The sequence below is a fragment of the Opisthocomus hoazin genome, chromosome 2, assembly GCF_030867145.1.
Source record: "Opisthocomus hoazin isolate bOpiHoa1 chromosome 2, bOpiHoa1.hap1, whole genome shotgun sequence".
Lineage (NCBI taxonomy): Eukaryota > Metazoa > Chordata > Aves > Opisthocomiformes > Opisthocomidae > Opisthocomus > Opisthocomus hoazin.
This window is the reverse complement of record NC_134415.1, coordinates 1,109,278-1,128,977: the sequence shown is the minus strand read 5'-3', so window position 1 is coordinate 1,128,977 and position 19,700 is coordinate 1,109,278. Positions and strand designations below refer to the sequence as shown.

The window sequence follows — 19,700 nt, the reverse complement described above, 5'->3', positions numbered from 1 at the left end:
TACCAGAACAAAAGTTTATTAGAACATCATAAAGGGGGGAGGAGGTTTGTTGTTTTTTTTCATTTCTGTTGTCTAAACCACCACTAAATCTACACCAGAAAACAGGTTCTAGTCACTATTCTCGGAATAATCTCTACACGTATCCACGTTGATGCCCGGGTAAGGTGCAGCAGGCTGCCAGCTGGAAGAGCACCGCTGGCAACAGGAAGAACTAGCTGGCTTCCTGCGACACGCTCGCCCCACGGCCTGCGCAGCACGTCTGCCCTGCGTCCGGTAGCACGTACATCGCCTGCCAGCTGCCAGCACCAAGCTTAACGTAACGCCGTCTGATTACAACGCAGTTATCTTTACAAATGAAATTAACCTTTACACGTGGATGTTCCAGGTCTTTTTAAGACAAGCTGGCATCGCTGTCCTCCAGACCTCCTGGACGCTCCCCTAGCCTGCATGCGGAGCGGGTTACTGAACGCCCGACTTGCAGAAAGATCTCAGGCAGGGCCCACGTAGGAAAGCACAGCTGTTTTCTGCACGCAGCGGTACATCCCAGCTGCTTAAGCGAGGCTTGGGGCTGTGCAGACCCATCCCGAGCAGCGAGGGCCGAAGGCGACAGCGCAGACGGCGGGAGCACCCGGGAGCAGCGCGCTCGGCTCCGCGGTGACGCCCCAGCGACCGCGTGCCACCTCTGCCGTGCCAGCGAACGCCGCCTCCCAAGCACCAGGGACCGTCTTGTTCCAGGTCGCTGCCGAACTCGCCCAAGTCTGTGAAAAGGAGCCCGTGCCCCGCTCAAGGGCCCGCTGCTGCGGGCACACAGCGAGCGCGCAGGAGCTGCGGACACCGTGCACCCCGAGCTGCCCAGTGCTTCCACGGCCACTGCAGGCAAGCTCTTCTCCGCTTGTTTAACTGGATTTGATAATTCACTGGCAGTGAGGAGCGAAGTTACTACGCCCTTGACTTCTAGCAGAAAAGCTTAATAATAATTATAGGAAATCCAAGCCCCTTTTCTTCCTCCTATCTCATAACCCTGGTACAGCAAGCACCAAGTACTGCAGAAACTACAACCAACAGCTAAGGCAACTCTTCACATCGTCGAGTTCTAAAGCCAAGATCTCAGCAACTAAGCTATGTCTTAAAAAGCCAACAGGCAACATAACTCTAAGATACACACAGGTAGCTCAGCGCAGAGCTACTCACATCACTTTGCAGAACAACTGCACAGCGCAATTCCTCCCCAAAATCTGCAGTTCCCAGGAGTTTCAAAAGAATCACTGGTTCTGGGGTGTGGATATGCACGCGTGCACTCCTGCGCACACGTACGTATGCAGATACGCATACGCATATACTTAGTTTGGAAGAAAAGCAGAAGGGAAGGGGAGAGAGGAGAGAGATGTCGCTACTGCCAATGCAAATTCTTTGAATGCTTTTCCCAGCACGGGTATTTTAACCGAAAAGCAATAGAAAGAACCCTGTGAAAACTGAAAAGGGAGAAGAGAGATTTGCCTAAATATTCTGTTCTGAATGACGACTTACATTTGGTTTTCCTAACGGAGTATGGCACAACGAGGTTTTATTTAGAGGCCTGTATGTTCCGAGCAGCCTTAAAATAATAAAGCTCAATTTGGAGAGGTTAATCTAATTATGAGACACAGAGAAGCCACAGAAATACACAAGCGTTACTTCCATTTTTTGCTGTTCTGTACTTTCTTCCACTTCACACCACTTCAACATGCAAATGCCTCACTTGGACCCTGCACTCGTCCGCTGCAGCAGGACCTCTGCATTCCATTAGGGAGGAACAACGCCATTTCTTGTTTAGTCAGCGATCAATGAAACTGCTTGGGGTAAATTTTGACAGGGCTATTTTTCCCCAAGTTGCTTTAAGAAACCATGCAGACCACAGGAGTTCTAAACAGCACGTCTAGTGAAATGCAACCACTCTCCCTCAAAAAGGGAGGTGTCCACCAGAACAGAACGCCCATGGAGAACATCACGCTGGCATGCAAGCACGGGGCTTCGCGCAGGGGGCGGGGGGACAGACCAACCCCAAGACAAGACACTTCCGTACGCAACAGGGCTGGGTACGTGGTATGGGACAAACGGTACCTGAGATCAGGCACAGCCTCCAAAAGGTCTCTACAGGGTCTCCAAGCATTCCCCAACTGACTTTTAGGGACACACAGAGAGGAAAAGCCACCGTCCCAAGAACTGCTTCCCTCATAAAACACCCCACAGTGTCTCAGGACTGACAGACCCAAATGAGCAGGACAGCTGAGATCTTGGATCCAGGGCTTCATAACCCACACCACTTCGGTACCGAACACAACCTTCTTCCGCTCACGCTCACTGCAGATCAAGCCACCGAGCGGAACACACGCTGCTTCACCAAGAAGTGTCTTGTCAAAAGCAATTCCGTGTGATCCAAGGGTAGCATAACATGACATTGACATTTAAAGACGACCACAAGGATCAAAAAATAATTTAGGGACTAAAAAGATATACTTACATCTGGATATTCTTTTACAGGCACATATAGTTTCTCTTGTAACTGTACAATAGGTCCCACAGCATCTGGTAATTCTGCACTTCTCTTCTCCGTACTACCATTTAATGTGTCGTTATACATGTCTTTCCGTACTCTGCTAATTTCTGTGGGGGGAAAAACGTATATTAGGTATTAAATACAGCAACAGATTATAATCTAGCATGACAGTCTTCTCTTTCTAATTTTTCCCAAACCTTAATACCATTTTCTTTCTCTCTTCATCAGCATCATTATAGCTTGAAAAAAAAAAAAAAAAAATCTATGCTGGTTTTGTTTAGGTTTTTTTGTGTTATTTTTTTTTTTAAATTGCAGCACCCATCTTAAAATGTTTTCTTCATGTCTGTAAATTTGCTGCCTACTCATCTTGTCTATAGAATTCAGCTACTGAAGTAAAAATTATGTGCAGCTCCTTAGAACACTTACAAGACTGTCACATAATTTTAAAGGTGTATAAAAGCAGTTCTATGCACATTTTTTTATAATAAAACATCTAGAAAGCAAAAAAAATTAGAAACCTGTACCTAACAGAAAATACAAAAACGCATCTCCACAGTACTATTTGCCAGTTATGAGATTAGCTATAGCATTTGGAAACAAAATGGTGCAGAAATCTGACAACTCCAGGTGCAGTTACTGAGGACACGGCGCGACAGCACACTAGTAAATATCCTTCTACCCACCACCCCCAGGGAGACAACGACAAATGAAGACCAGCGTGGTATCAGAGACCCGGGCAACCTCTGCGTACACCCAAAGCCGATGCTGCTTCACTGCAAAGGAAGGACAGACTCCTGGACAGCAGCAGGGAACGTCACCAGGGGACCTGTAAGCACTGTCTCTGCCAGCCACACCCGTACTGCCCACAGCTGGAGCCATTTACTTGCAAGATGCAGTTGAGTAGTTATATACAAGGTAGTTAAAAATGGAGAATTTGATGGAGAGCCAGGTTAGTTTCATTGAACCGTAACACTGAGAACAGACACCAAGCTTTCTCTTATTTAATCAAAAAACATATTTAACAAGAGCTTGTATTCAATTTGTAGAGCTGTTAAACTGGTATTTAAGTTGTTGCTACAAGAATAAACCCCCCCCACATTTCATAACTTACGGAATCCCAACTAGCATAAAATCTTCTCAATTAGTTTATTCCAGTACCACTCAGGAAATACTTCAAAAGAACGTATGAACCAAGTTCCAAACTGGAAACTAACTTCTAAACAGGCACTGTTCCCAAAGCACGAAGACTTGCGACAGCGTGCGCTGTACAGCACCACCAGATACCAATATTCCAGTCTATTACTTAGAACTGTCAGAACTGCTTTCAAAATCTTCAGAATTAAAAAGAAACTGAAAGAGAAATTTTATGTTTTTATCTGACCACAGGAAGTCACCGAAACGAGAAGTCACTTGAAGATCTGGCAGCAGGCAAGAGATTAATATAACCCCCGTTTCATAATCGGTTTCTTCTCTGGGAAACGCTTTGTAGCTGAGATTTCACCACTTGAAAAGCTGTGGGGGAGAGGGAGAGCGTCAGCAGCGACGCACCTCCGAAAGGCAGCAGACCTCCTCGTCAGCCCCGTTAGTCCAGATTAATGCTGACCAACTTCCCCTGCGTAGTGAAGAAGTTGTTGTTTCTCCATGGAAACGACACACTCAGTCATGTACACTAAATCATGATTTGGTGGTTAACACCTGCTTAAAATGGAGAGCACAAATGTCGTCATCATATAATCATAGCTCAGGGAAAAAATCCACAGCTGCTGCTACACCAACAATTTTGGCAACAGGCACAAACTCCTCAGTAACTACAAGCAGTATTTATGCTGGCTGCAGTATATAAAGAAATTCTTTAGCACGTCTCTTTGAACAAATACTATTATCTCTTGGCAGGCTTTGTTTCCTTTTGGTTCTCTGCAGATTTTCCATTAACTTGCCCTACGCTGACACCAGCTAGGCAGGCTGCCGAAGTAGCACCACGGTCATTTTTATTGATATTTGGCAGCTACACTGAAAATTTCATTTTAAATCACATCTTTCATGTAGAATATAATCACTAACATTAGATATCCTAGCCTTCACAGGAGAGAAAGAACGCTTCTTTTAATCTTCCCCCTGCAAATACTCGTACGTGACGCTGGCGGCCCTGCAGAGCCGCGCTCAGAACACGCAAAGACAGCCCGACAGCCCGGCTCGAGGACCACCACGGCATCCCGGCCCGCGGGACACCTACGTCCAGCGCGCCTCCAGCCTTCCACAGAAGGCAGGCACCCCCCGGCCCCGCCACAGGACCAGACCCCCGGCACGGAGCTTCCTTTGCAGACGGAGGGTTTGATCTGCTCTCTCCCCGTTTCAGCCATGGGTAACGCTGAGAAGCATCAGGACAGGGACAGTCGGCCCCACTAACGCAGCATGATCGTCAGCTCTCCAGTGCTACTGCTTCTCCGGCTTCTCGGCATTTTATCTTCTCTCTTGCCTCAGATCCTTCCCCTCAGAAGAAAGGTTCAGAAGCAACAGGTGAAACAGCAAGCCTGTATTCCCAGTCTTCGCTGAACCGCTGACGGGGCCTCCAGCTCCCTTTCTGTACAACGCCCGCCCAGGAGCCCCTTTTCGCGTCTGGTATTTGGCAGAACTGAACAGCTACTGCTTAAATCACAACATCCTTAGATTAAATCTCCAGTTTGCCCACTGTCTCACTTCTAACTCACTACAACTCACCTTCCTTCCCAACTTGCCAGCCCAGCCAACCACCAGCGTTCTCCCAAACACACAACCCCAAGCTCTTTATCTGCTTAACAGGCACCCTAGGTCTTCCCAGATTCTGCTGCATCTTTTTACACTTCTTACAGACTTTTTTCTTTCCCAACAGCAGTTTTCTCAGATACCTGCCTCTTGTTTAAACACACCTCTTATGTCTCAACAAGAATCCACACAAAAGCACCGAATGTTGATGACAATCTTTCCTTTTACCGTCTCCACTAAACCAAACCCAAGCTCCTGGTCTCTTGAACAGCTCGTAGCTTTGCCACTCCCTTCAAGCAGCTCTGCGTCTGCACAGAGCTGTCTGCTCCTGCGTTTCCAGCACCTCCCTCACGAGTTAATCAGAAGCGTGGTAAGGTTCCAGAAAGCCTCACCAGCAGCATGTTAGAAAAGCTAAAAGCTCTACTCCTTTCACCTCTAGCAAGTGTGCGTTTTATTCTGTTCTGAAATATTCAAAAATACTTAAAAATCTGAGGTCAAGAGTAGCACAAAAGTAGGAAGGTCACATCCTCAAAGCACACCGTTTTATTTTTTCACATAGAATCCACATATCATTAAAAATAAGAGGAACTCACATAAACAGCCTTTTATTTCAATCTATTTTACATCATTTCTTACACACTACCAAGCAGATGTCTCGTCTTCCCTTCCCAAAAGCTTCTCTGGCACGTCTCTCACGAAATCACACTTCCCAAGTTCATTTGCAAGGCTTCAGCTCCTCCACAGTTACAATTCTCTACAAATTCTTCCACCATGATACCTCACAGGAAGCCAACTGATTTTTAAATCAGGAAAGCTTTACCTTCAAAGTGAACATCTAAGTACAGTTCCAACTACTTTGCCTCTATCTTAACACCGCAGTGGTAATTATGTTGTATAACACTCTAGGGATTTAAAAGAGAGTTAGTAAGGAGAGATACTTAATTATAATAGTAGAGATGGCTAAAAAAAGCACACAGCAGCTCCACCATACCTCTGACAGCCGTGAGCTCTGCAAACACAGTAGCAGGCCTCCCTTTGAAATGATCTAAGTACCCATCTCTACTGTAGGCAGAAGCTGAAACTCAGACGAAGAATTTCAAAATCCACATTATTCACCTCTAACAATGCCCTGGTCTGTACGTTGTAAGTAATAAGTTTAGCAGCAAATGACAAATTTGTCTCGCTCACAGCAGGGCAGTGGAGGAACAGACTCAAAAAAAGACAAACTGGTTTCAACATAATTATCTCGTTCCACCTCAACACGGCGTGACACAGTCACCCATGGTGGCAATGACACGCATTCTCGTCCAGGAGAACATTTTTCTTCCCCTGTCCCTGAAAACTATGCAAGTAACATAAACTTTTGTTTCTTCCCTCTACAGACAGTGCTTTTCAACCTCTACCACCTTTCTAAGACACGACCTGAAGCAGGACAAGCCGTACACACTGCCTGCGCTGGCCTGCAGAGATGTACTTTTGACTTCTTCGCGACACGGCAGGACGAGGCGTTCCTCCCGCTCGAGCACGTGAAGGGCTGTGTCCAGACGACCGCCTGCCACCACATCACACACCCCCAAGCAGCCGCTGCTTGTCAGCTGCCACCATCGCTCCCGTAGAGGAAGCCAGGCTCCACACAAGCGTTTAAGACTGTTGGATTGCAACGTGAAGTGGGTTTACATAAACTGCTCGGCAAGCACATCCATCAGAAATCACCAAAAAGCTTCAGATTCTTCCCCTCCCACCACTATCAGAGTTGCACACCACCCTCATCCCCAGGGCCCAAGCTTTAGAACTCTCATCATGAAGGCTGCTTCTAAATTCTAAAGCTTTATCTTCTGAAAGAAGAGCAGACTTGGATACTCTTTTTAAACCAGTGCATTCCTCACCGCAGTTCAAACCAGAACCAAGAATGTGAAGAACTGAAACAGATCTTCTGACGTTCACGATTTGCTCCAAAGCAGCTACAGCCGTTTGACCAGAGCCGAGCTGCCGCCGCTCAGCCCACGCGCCTTTCCCAGGCCCACCACGACGCTGAGCCCCCGACAGGCGCAGCGCTCAGCTCTTCAGCCTGCAGAATGCAAGGTGTCTGTCTGCCCCAGCGGAGCCACTGATCGGCCCCTCCTGACTTCCACAGCACGGAGCAGACGGGCGTGGAACGCCCAAGGGACGGGGAGCGCGGCGCAGCCCCGGCCGCGTCACCCCCAGCCAGCGCGCTCCCCAGGAAGCGCCGCACGCTAGCTTCCGTGTGAGGAAAAAAGTCATCATGAGCAAATTTTTTAAAGTGAAAAAAAAAACCAGTAAAAAGCAAAGTAAGAAAAAAAAAAAAAAAACAGTTATGTTTGTACAGCTAAAAATCTGCACGGTACTTGGACGTCAGTGATGCATAGAACATTTAGTTTCAGTTTGCCACTTTCTCACAGAAATCAAGTTATGCCCAAAATAGCAACGACACCAAGTTTTTTTTTATATACAGCATAATTTTACGTATTTTGACAGGAAAACTTAATTCTTACACTAAATCTGTTTCTTACAGACTATGGCACTAAAAACAAACGTAACTAATGCCATCCATAGTTCCACAATAATTGTTTGTGAAAAGTGAAAAATTCTGATAACTATCTATCAGAGATGACTTTTGTAAGTCCACTCAAATTAATGAGATAAGGACGCACCGAGCTGAGGGGGCAGCTGGGGAAAATAACTGATTCAAGTCCCTTCTCATTCTTTACTACTCAGAAGTTGAATTGAGTTTTTTAATGTGAAATACAACAAAAGGCATGCAAAAAGTTAGTATTTTTAAAAAACATTTTTACCGCACACAACTGCTACTGGATCATCAATTTAGGAATTTAAGAGGCACTTTCAAGCAACAAAATACATTTTTTTCCAATTCTTTTGCAACCAGATAGATCCCCAGACTACAATCACAGACTCACAGAAACATGAAGGTTGGAAAAGACCTCCGAGATCACCAAGTCCAACCGTCCACCCAACACCCCCACGCCTGCTAAACCACGTCCCCAAGTGCCACATCCACACGGTGCTTGAACCCTTCCAGGGATGGGGACTCCCCCACTGCCCTGGGCAGCCTGGGCCAGTGCCTGACCACTCTGTCAGTGAAGACATTTTTCCTAATATCCAATCTCCACCTCCCCTGATAGTAACGAAGTAACTAGTAGACACAGGCTGCAAATATCCTCACATGCAGACATACCGTTGCCACTTTGGAGGAGTGCCCTGCTTCGGCAGGGGGGTTGGACTAGATGACCCACAGAGGTCCCTTCCAACCCCTACTATTCTGTGATTCTGTGATCCAAATCCACTGAATACGGATTCAGGGTTTATCCAGGCAGACAACGCATTCCATGTTCCACTAAAGCACTGCCCGTCAATGAGTCAAATGTAAAACTAACTGGTGTCTAGTTTTCTTCAAAGAGCATCCAATAATGTAAACAAAGCACCAGAAAAATGTAACTAAGAATGGAGACAAGAAAAGCAGAAGTATATAACCATTATGTTCTGCTCTTGCTGAAAAATCTCTGGAGACAGGTGGGTTATCACCTCTCCTGACGGCGTTCTGAAGGCTAATACAGAGCACGTGCTCACACCACGAGTGATGTGCTGATGCTCACCCCCGCCCAAAAAGAACCTTGTTGACACAGCATGTCCCAAATTTAAATACAACCTTCATTATAAAAAATGGAAACAAGAACCAAACCAACGTGACACCACCCCACTCATGGACTCAACTGACCAGCACTTTCTCTCAGAAGAAATGCAGCAGAACATGCAGGTTCTGGACACCAGCACTGAGACCACGGCGTACAAGCCACGCAGCAGTGTCCCCCGAAAAAGCGTTTGCGTCTCAGCTCTCAGTTCATCTCTCAGTGCCTTGGGAGAAGCCCGGCCCCTGCTCTGAGCACGCCGGTGCCCCTGCTCTGAGCACGCCGATGACGGCGTGGCCGGCCAGGCGGCAGCGGGCGTCCATCTCACGCCGGTGCCACGGCGCGGTCGCCGCTCTCCTCCTGCCATGGGCCGCCGCACGGCTCGCAGCGAACTGGCTCCGCACCAAACCCCGCACGCTCATCCGTTTTCCTTCTGTGAGTGTCAACAGCCAGCTCCCACGTGCTTTATTCCTGGTGGAACACTGCAACTCCTGCGTTTTCCAATCTAGCAGCTTTCGCATGCTTACTTGGCAAAGAAATAGTTGGTTTTATTCATCACAATTTTAACAGTCTTCACTGTTAACATCAGCGCTGTTCGCTACTGCTGCTGACGCAGCAGAAACAGCAACGCTAGCAAAAACCAAGTCATTTCTAATACTGTGCCACACGGGCCCGTAGCCCGCATGCATCATCAGCGCAGACACCAACATGCTGGCACGCACGCACTGCCCACGCCCCGCTCGCAGTCAGTGAAATGCCTGCGCGTCAGGCAAACAAGATCCCTCTCATCTTTCCTTCAGGAACTGGAGTAAAAAATAAAAATTTAGACAAACTAGGTCAAGTATCAAAGCTGATAGAACAGACAGTCCCCTTCTGACAAATGTTCATACATCAGCAGTTTTGGTTTAGAGCACGACACTGCACTCTGACATCATTAACCGGCAAGTTAAAAACATTCACACATTTGTTTCCACTTACTAAAACTCGCATTTATGCTATTTAATACGATGGTATATCAGATCAAAAGTCCATCATCCCTGCGTTACATCTGACAGCGGCAGTCTGCATTCACTTAAGAAAATGATATAGAGAAAATTAACTACAGTCTCCTCATTTTCCTGGTAAACTCATAAAGCCATATGTTTGAGATGCAGTCCTGCGCCTCCCCACAGCCCAGAACCACACTCCAAAACCCCACAAATCTTTAACACAGAAATCGGTTTCGGCGTTCCCAGGAGGAAAGCTGAACTGCCCTCCAGCCCTCCGCCGGGCAGCGCCCGCTGACATGGCCCAGCAGCTGACAGACACCAGCATCCACACCCAAACAGTGGCTCTGCAGAACGGGAAACTTCTTGACGGGGGTAATCAGCCCACAGACAGGAACAGCACAACTAAACTAAACTGCTGAGGGTCAAGGAAAATCAAGTGTTTTAAAAGTCAACATTAGAAATCGGGAAAATGAATCCAGAATATTCTTCTCTCTGTCAAGTCTCAGCATGAGATCAAGCCTACACAAGAGCCCCGTTAAGTGAATGAGCACGCACTGTGCTGCTTGTTGGCAAATTCCCTTGCAGCATGGGTTAGATTAACACCACCAAACTCTGCACAGCTTTCTCCGCTAGTGAAGTCCACCAGCACAGCGACTGCTGAAGCAGATCTGGTGGCTCACACTCAGGCCAGGCTTCCTCACCACACTGCCCAAGGTCTCCTGCTGCAGCTCCCTTCAGCAGCAAATTGCCTCCAAAGACTTAGCTGCAAGTAGCCCAGTTAGGCATATGTCAAGCTGCTAAATCTACTGGAGGCTTCTGTTTGTTTGGTTTAGCTTGAATCAAATAACAAGCTAACCATAATAAAGAATGACTTGGATGTCTTTGGTGCTGGAGAACCATCAGGAACACAATTCTGTGCAAGCTACTAATCATGATCAGAAAGATGAAAAACAGGAGCCATCCACTCAGATCTGAACGACGACGTTACGTGTTGCTATTTGAAAACATCAGCTTAACAGTACCAGCTCAACCACACACAGCTTCCAGGGTTTTAGTTCCTCAGGGGTGTATTTTTTTAAACAAAAATCTTTTACCTCTGTTTACTGTCTGTTTTTGAAACTGCTCTTTGTGAAAAATGCAGATTGACTTGATCTTCTCCACCCAGACACTACTCCGTGCTCCCTACGTTTAAATCCATCCGTGAGGTCATGTACCGGGAAGCTCTCCAGCTGGAGCCCGAAGGACATTCCCTCAAGCAGCACACTGAGCACTTCAGCAAACAGCTGCCTAATTCACACCAGAATCCCCTCGTACCAGCAAAGAAATCCCACACCCCGTACATCCCAGTCCGTAAAAGGAGTGCCCAAAAGGAAAAGGCAAGGTGCTGGTTTGCAGCCTTGAAAACAAACCAAACTAATTAAAACAAACACCTGGCTGAGACCCTCCAAAACAATCAGTTCTGAAGTTTAGCGGGGAAATAAAATTCTGATGGCATTATCTAAATTTCAGGTTTGTTTATTCTTGGAACTGCAATGGAATCAAATAGTGAAAACTACTAAAAAAACCCACTAAATAGCAGCCCCATTAGATTCTTTTCTGCCTCTTAACGCTCCCAAAGAGCAACCTACAGCAGAGGCAGGTTCCCTGCTCAGCCCGTGGGACACCACGCACGCCCACCCTGCGCAGTCAGCCATCCTGTTCACTAACACAGGCAGGTCGTGGGAGTCTTCTCCCCACTTCACTAATCGTTTTCAGCACAAAATAAACTTCTCACGTCTTCCACATACAAAGGCAACCTGAGGGAACACAAAACTTTGCAACTAATATAACGTATTTCAGAAATTGTTGGAAAGTGAAGGTGCACATCCTGTGCCCTCTGTCAATTTTTCACATAGCTTCGTGTCAGTCTTTCCCTTATCATCAAAGTGAATCTTCCACACTACATGCACACAGTGAGCACCTGACACTTGAAAAACAGCTAGATGCCTAGACCATACGTACACAGTCAGTGAGTTAAAGGAAAAAAAAATTACGCAGCATTAGCTGCTTAGTTGAGAAGAATTAACATTGTGCATTCTTTACAAAAAAATATACTATACTGCTGTAGAGATGCTGATGAAAATTCATAATCATAAAAAAAATGGATTTTGGCACTAAGCTTTTGTACCTGAGACACATAAAAAAACTGTGATCATTGGTTATCAACCGAGGAATTTACCTGATACTGCAAGATATGAAACACCAAAAACTGAGAAAGCAAACCTCTGTAATCATAGGCAAATGACTTAGTTATGACGGGAACAGCTCTAATTCTGCCCTGCTAGCACCAAAGCTCTTCCAGGGTTTGTAAAAGCAATGTCTACATACATGAAGCTCTACCTCCTGTGAGGCTGACCCGACGGCTTTCATCACTTCAGCTGGCATCTAATCCACTCGAATCGGACTGACTAGTTCTGCTCGTTCCCAATTTGCCTTTTTTTAACTGATGATGTACGACAGTAACACGATCTCCCTTTTAAACACCCTGCTCCCTATCACAACGGCATTGCGTCACACGCTGCCCTACTTGAGCTCCGTCAGCATTTCATCCCCAAGACTGCAAGGAAGTAACAATTCCTGGCTGACAAGTGCCAACACTGACAGGTTCGTCACCTACCACACTAAACACACCGACTGCCGCACTGCTCCGACATTAAATGCATTATCAGGATGCACCACGCAACTTCAAACTAACCGTCACGTACTGGAAGACTTCCCAGAGTTAGGCAATGCATAAACAAAACCTCTACCTAATTCACAAACTCTGCTTAACCACACACATAAGCAACACCACAGGCTTAAGAAATCTGGTACAACAGCTGACCAGTCTACAGCCTAAAATTAAGTATTACCACCTGTGTTAAAAGATTATGCACTTCCAACATATCTTCTAGTTTATATTTATTGTTACAAAGCCCAATTAGCACACACACCAATTCTTGATACAGCAGTAGTCAAATATTCCTGCATGTGATAAACTGACAGATTTATCCATTCTGTTGTTGATGAACTGAAGTTGGTTTAGATTTGGTTTTAGTAAGCAGAGAAGACTTCAAAGGAGATGGCCATCAAATCAAGTTATAAACCTTGACTGAACAGAAGAACAATAAATTTTATTTAAGCTTAGATTTCAAAACAGGTGGCTGATGAAGTAATGGCATTTGTTAGCAAAATCATCTGAACAGATGAGGTCAGAGACGAATGTTGGAAAGAGAAAAACTGGAAACTCTAAGGTGGAAGTACAATAACCAAACATGTACTCCTGCAGGAAAAGGCTCCAAAATTTAGTTCAAGCATTCTATCCAGACACGTTAGTCCATTTGTATCACTATGCCAAATGTAGGAAATGTTGAAGAAATCAAAACACCAGTGTGGAAGTCTGTAAAGCCTACGAGATGTTTACCACAGTGAGACTGTGCCAGGCTAACATAACAGCTATGAGGGTGCCTAAGAAAACGGAGCAGTGCTAAACGGAGGTTCCCATGCAACACTCTGCACGGATTGAACTAAAGAAATGGTGACTCCTAGCAAAGCTCTTCAAGGCATCAGCCGGAGCAAAGCGACAGCAGCAGTGCCAAAAGCAGAACTAACCAAAAGGAGGTTGACCAAAGGTGACTGAAAACCCCACAACGGGCGAGCTGAATATTCTCTAAAAATGAATCAGTGAAAGTGGGATCTCAGTCTGCACTGCTAATGCTGCCACACGACGTGGGTTCCCCCGGCCTCCCACGCAGAACGCTCCCCCCGACTCTGCCGGGAGGCAGCACCCGGGGACAGGCACACACTGACCCGGAGGGACCAGGCACGGGCACCCGCGAAGGGCGAACAGCTTCCCGGGCGCTGCTCTGCACGGTGTCTTCAGCGAGGAATGGAAGCACTGCATGAACTGCTGCAATGCTCTCGCCCTCATTCAGAAAAGATTCTGAAGCTATGAAAGGACATTTGGATCTCGTAAACTCGGAGAGCCACTCACAGGAAAACATGAAGAGGCTGGCTTGGAAAAAACCAACCCCAAAACGTAAGAGCAGTGTGCTCATTATCCGTGCACTGACCACTGCCACCAGAATGAGAGTGAGAAGGGCAGTATGTGCTGTAAAATGAAACAGATTTTAACTGTCCAAAAATAAATGTAACAGTAAAAACTTATTCCGAATTTGAGACACATGAGATTGGAAGAACCCACTACAGCGAATTATGATTTTGGTGGGAAAAGAATGTTCAAATCGGAACACGATCTGTTTTCAGATAACCTACACGATACATAGCTCGGGTAGCAATTCCTTACCAAGACAGTCTGCACATTACAACAAATCACCCAGGTCACACACAAACAAGAAAATCATTTTGAACGCAGATGGTTTATCAAACTGCTGTATGACCCATGCTTATCATATATGCAGTACGATGAAGATTTTTATTTCAAGCGCCAGGCTTAAAAAGAAACCATTAAGAACACTACATCTGCTAGTAAGTACAGTTTTACCTTACTGCAAATTGTAATTTATTACGCAAACACAATCAGTGACAGAAATTTATACATGAGAAATACAACCACCAGAAAATTTTAGTAACACCTTAACAAGGTGTTGCAAGGACAAAAATATTCTTGTATTTATGCTAGGTAGTAAATACAGCAAATAGCACTACTTAAAAACTGTCACCGAGTTCCTCTACCACAATTGCTAAACAACTTCAATTTCACGTTGAAGTGATTAAGATAACCAGTCAGCTTTGAAAAGCTGCTCATTTTTCATCAACCTAGAGGGAAAAAAAAGTGTATTTGAATTCACTGCAAATACACCCACCTGAATAAGCCTCTAAGAGACAGATATACCTATGTAAACATGGCTCTCCAGGGAGCCGAAACCTGGCAACAATCGAACTACATCTTACACAACTGAGGCCTAACTTCAAGGTTAAAAAAATAGGCTGTTTGTAACTGTCCTTTTTACTCACCCTGAGTATTTTTCCAGACCCGAACCTAAGTTGAACTGAAGAGACACATTAGCACACTAATCTTAGCGTTATCCGCCCTTTTGTCGGGCGCATTAGTGCAGCACTGACTCGACACATTACCAGCAGGCAGCAGAGCAGCCAGGCCACCAGCTTCTCCCAAACACGCACGGCCAGCAAAACTTTCATGCAGGGAATCAGCTACCGCTAAAGCACCAACCTCTGCTGACGCGAGAAACAAGAACGTTGCTGCTTGGGTTTCTTTAACGGCAATGAGAAGCACTAGCTGTTCTTTGCCCTGTTTCACTTCTCGTTATTCCACACTGCGAACGGAATGTTCCCTCTAATTCGCAGCTGGTTACCTTAAAACATACTCAGCTCATTCTTCAAAGTTTCATTTCCTTCAAGAAAAAGCAAAGCTCTTCAACCATCCCGGGAGGTGTTCAGAAGGCGTGTAGGTGTGGCACTGCAGGACATGGCTTAGCAGACGTGGGGGTGTTGGGGTGAAGGCTGGACTGGATGGTCTTAGAGGTCTTTTCCAACTCTCATGATTCCAGGACTCTAAAACCTCCACTGAGAGTATTTTTATACTATGACAAAATCCCATCAACTATCAGAGGTATAGGCAGACTCAAAATCTTTTTGTTCTTTTACATGATAAACAGATACTCACTTTCCAAAAAACTACCGTGTTCGCTGCTCTGTTAGGTGGATTCTTGAAATTTCAATAAACACCAAACTCTGCTCACTCCCTTCAGCTGTAACGGAGCTTTCACGACGAGTAACGAGGCTGTAGACAGCCTGCCTGCTCCGTGGACACTAGTAAATACTTGGTCCGCTGCTACTCTTCCTTCTTTAAGTAGGCAGAACAAAACCGGCCGGGCTGGGCCTTGGAGGCTCCGTCCCTTCCACCCGACCCGCAGGCAGCACCAGCCCCGCCAGGCACAGCCGCCGGGACAGAGCCACTGGAAGCCACCTTCGCACAGGCCGCCAAAGGCAGCCGCCGCACTGTGCCACCAGATGCCCAGCGGCACGGTTACGCAGGCGGTCGCAGGAGCAACCAACTAAACCGCAGCACACCACGACCAGGGCCTTTCCTCAACAGACATCAGCAACGGAGGAGCTCGGGGTTTCTCGATAAATTGCTACCGACTTTTCTAGAGTTGCACAGTGCAACTATCCCGGGAACTACGGCAATATTCTCATATACCCTTGATTCCAAAATACATCGCAAAAATGCCATTATTAGTTGAAATAATTCTTCAGATTCCTAATCTGCAATTATTATTACTAATCAGTAACAAGAATTACTACTAGTACCAGTTAGGCCCTGCCTTAAGACAACGCATCTATGAGATATAACCTTCGAGAGCAAGCACAATGCTTCTTTCCATGTAAATAAATATGCACTATTTAAAGTTTATTACCTTATTATGTCTTTAAGTTAATATTCTCTTGTTCAACACCAAGAGGTATTTTCACACTTTTCTGGGAAATAAGACTTTCATGAACAATCTCATGAGACACCATAAAGAAATCAGAGAGCGCTTGCAAACTGAATTTTTTCTCCCTAAGACACCAGAGAGAACCGATTCTAGAACCAAGACCCCAAACCTCCGTACCTCTTCAAACACCCAGCGCATACATCCACCTCCTAAGCTGAAAACTGAACGTACTTAGAGCAGGCTTTGGTGAACTCTGCCAAAAAGGAAAGACAACTTCACAATGCACTTGAGAGCACAAGACTCTGTTGGATAAGCAGTCAGACCCTTTACGAAACAAATCTTCTCTACTCAGATGATTTTTCTTTTTAGCATGGTGAATTTTTTTTGTTGTTTTTACAAGTACTTTATTTTGAGCCAGCAAAATCCAGTACAATATGCATACACAGCACAAGAAAACCACAGATGCGTTAAGCAATATTTTTAGGATAGTTGACAAGTTTTCAGGTAATTGTGACTATTATGCATGAGGCAAAAGTACGAACACGTTTCCCTCTTCCTCCCTGCTCCCTCATCTCCTTGACAAGCTCATCGCTATTCCCCAAGTCACCCGTGACAGCCACCCAAATCCAGCAGCAAGAGGGTGGAATACTGGGATACGCGGCTTCCACAGACACAGCTCTGGTCCTTACGCCTTGGCCAAAAAAACCAAACGAACCAACAAAGACAACACTAACCCAACCGAGAACTGGTGCCTGCCGTCCCCCCTGCTGTCAGAGGAGCCCCCATGGTGAGCACCCTGAGGGTCAGTTTTACCGCCACAAAACCACCGTGCTCCTGTTGGCAACCTGCTGAACTCAACAAGTCAGCTCAGCTGGCATCTTTGCGTTCAGAGACCTCTGGCACATGACATAAGGTGCCCGCTGACAGCAGCGGCAGATACTGCCCAGCAGCAGAGGAGGAACGCGACAGTTTGCCTGTGGGCTTCACAGATCCTTCCTGACAGCAAAGGCATGGCAAGACTCCAGAACTTCGGGTCTACTCCAGGCTCTGGAAAGCAGTTTCTTCTAGCAGACACATGCTCTTGCCTGTTCTCCTTGTCCCAAACCCTCTCCCACTCCTACACTGCCTTTTCTCCATACAGAAGCCCCATTTTCTACCTACGGCAGGTACGACTCTTCATCCCGTCAGCTCCTCAGTGGGTTCCAGCTGCCACCCAGCACTGCCTTACAGCCCCGAACCGCGAGGGACGCCCACATCACCCCACAGTTCTGTCCAAACTTCCTGACCGTTCTTTAAACCCCCCCCTGAAAATTTCCTCCTTCAAAGCTGGAATTTCCGAAGCAAGCAGAGCCATTGCTCGCGGCCCTGCTGCCCCCGGCCGGGGCATTCCGGGGCGGGAGCGACGCGTGCCGGGCCCCGGCGAGAGCGCGCAGCGCGGGCGGCAGGACAGCCCGCTGGGACCCTTCTCTGCTCAGATGCAATTCAGATTCCTCTGAATCTAGGCGCACCGCTGGGCAAAGTAACACCACTTGCTTTAGCAACCTCATTCATTAAGAAGCGTGGTTTTTGTTTTAAAATACTAAGACTTCCCCCCTACGTCCATTCTTGAAAACTTTTTCGCTGTTTAAATTGCAGCTTTCAGTACAGCTCAGCCTAAACCACACACTTGGCAGGAGAAGTTCTAGGTCACTGTGCAAAGTTACACACAACACACGAGGTGGCTTAGTGGAACATACAATGCAACCTCAATCCAAGCTGTACCAGAGCTACTCAGAAGATGCACGACAGCTTGGCACATCGCAGAGGTCGCATCTGCAGTACCTAACTCCCATACACCTTCAGAACGCACCCATATTCTGGATGACTGAGAGAGGATTTCAATTTCTGCACTGTAAATACCAGCATTACTGCTGTCGTATTAGCAGCGTGTTTCTTTTCAGTGTGGTAGTGTTCGATACCAGATACTACAGTGAAAGATAACATCACATTTGCTAGCCTGCCGTAAAGTCACTGTCTGAACTTTGTTTCATGCTTTATCTTATGCATCTCAAGGGGAACCACAGACCCTGCCCTGAAAAAAAAAACAAAAAACACACACTACCACAAAAGAAAAAAACCAAACCAAAACACAAAAACCCCCACCCCCCCCAAAACCACCCCCACCCCCACCATGCTAAGAGGAATTTCAGCTTTAAACGCAGAGTATCGAAACGGAACCAAGATGAGGCCTCAGCTAGGGACCAGCCCGCACTACTGCTCCCAGCATCAGCTGCCCAGACTACCTTCTGCCCAGGCAGACGAACCACTGCTCATCAAATCACAGCCACGCACACCTACTGATGCCATATCGCTGAGCTACGTTACCAGAAGGGAAATAAAATTTTAACACCTGCTATGACGAATGGGAGTAGGAAAGTTCCATCTTCTTCCTCCATTTAACATTCAAGACTTGTTTTTATAAGCTTAGAGTATAAAAGCAGCCAAAACCTGCAACAGCCTTTCAGGCTTATATTTTCCGCTGTCTCCTTCCCACTGACGCTTCTCTTTCACCCACCTGTTCCCACACACTGGCTGCAGGGGGAAACAATCCTCTTTTGAAATCATCTTTGAAGGATAAAGAAAAAAGCATAGGCAAATAGGCAATCCCCTCCCGCCACCAGACCTGCCGAGCATCTGATAAGGGCTTGACTGCTTTCAACTACCTTATGCTGTGGGAAGAAAACCCCAAACACCAAACAAACAGAAAACCCCACACAACAGAAGAGTACAGAAGAGCTTTTTTTTTTGTTCTCTATCCACCACTGACACTTTAAAAACTCATTTCAAGCTGATTTCCTTACAGAAAATGGAACCAGACTATCACTCCATAAAGCATTCTTGAACATACCAACGAGCACTCTAGGTAGAGTTTATAAAGCTCCATACAGTGCAGCAAGGAACTAGAAATACAACCAGTAACACCAGTTATAATTAATATTCAAAACAGCCTCAATGCACGGTGAACACATTTCAGCTTGACAGGAAAAGCTTACGTGAGTAAATTCTATTAGTTTCCCTCACTAACGTGATGAATATTGAACAAAAATATCTCAGTTATTTTTTCAGCTTCAAAAGGCAGCAGCATTATTGGTATCAACTGCCATGCTTCCTCTCACAATTAAAAAAAAAAAAAAAAAGAAAGAAAAACTGTCAGTGAACTGCAAAGCGCACTTCCCGCAGTGACACAAAGACGGGGGGCTCTGCACCCCACGTAGCTAAGTGCCTGCCACGAGCCCCCAGCCCCTCAGGGGGCAAACCTCCCCGGTAACACCTCTGGGAATGATCCGTCACC

The 19,700-nt window shown here is 46.3% G+C and overlaps 1 protein-coding gene across 11 annotated transcripts in view; it reads right to left on the bottom strand.

Annotated features, from left to right (window-relative positions):
• Positions 1-19,700, bottom strand: part of QKI (QKI, KH domain containing RNA binding) — a 158,697-nt gene that overhangs the window by 118,084 nt on the left and 20,913 nt on the right. For 10 of the 11 annotated variants that reach the window (XR_012761963.1, XM_075411735.1, XM_075411679.1 and 7 more), the window contains exon 2: positions 2,501-2,643. Coding sequence is in view for 10 of the 11 variants with exons in the window: in XM_075411735.1 (XP_075267850.1) it covers positions 2,501-2,643 (143 nt within the window). In the remaining variant the exon portion in view is untranslated. Of the gene's footprint in view, positions 1-2,500; positions 2,644-4,769; positions 4,912-19,700 lie in introns of those variants that run through there. The other variant, XM_075411703.1, reaches the window with a different exon arrangement.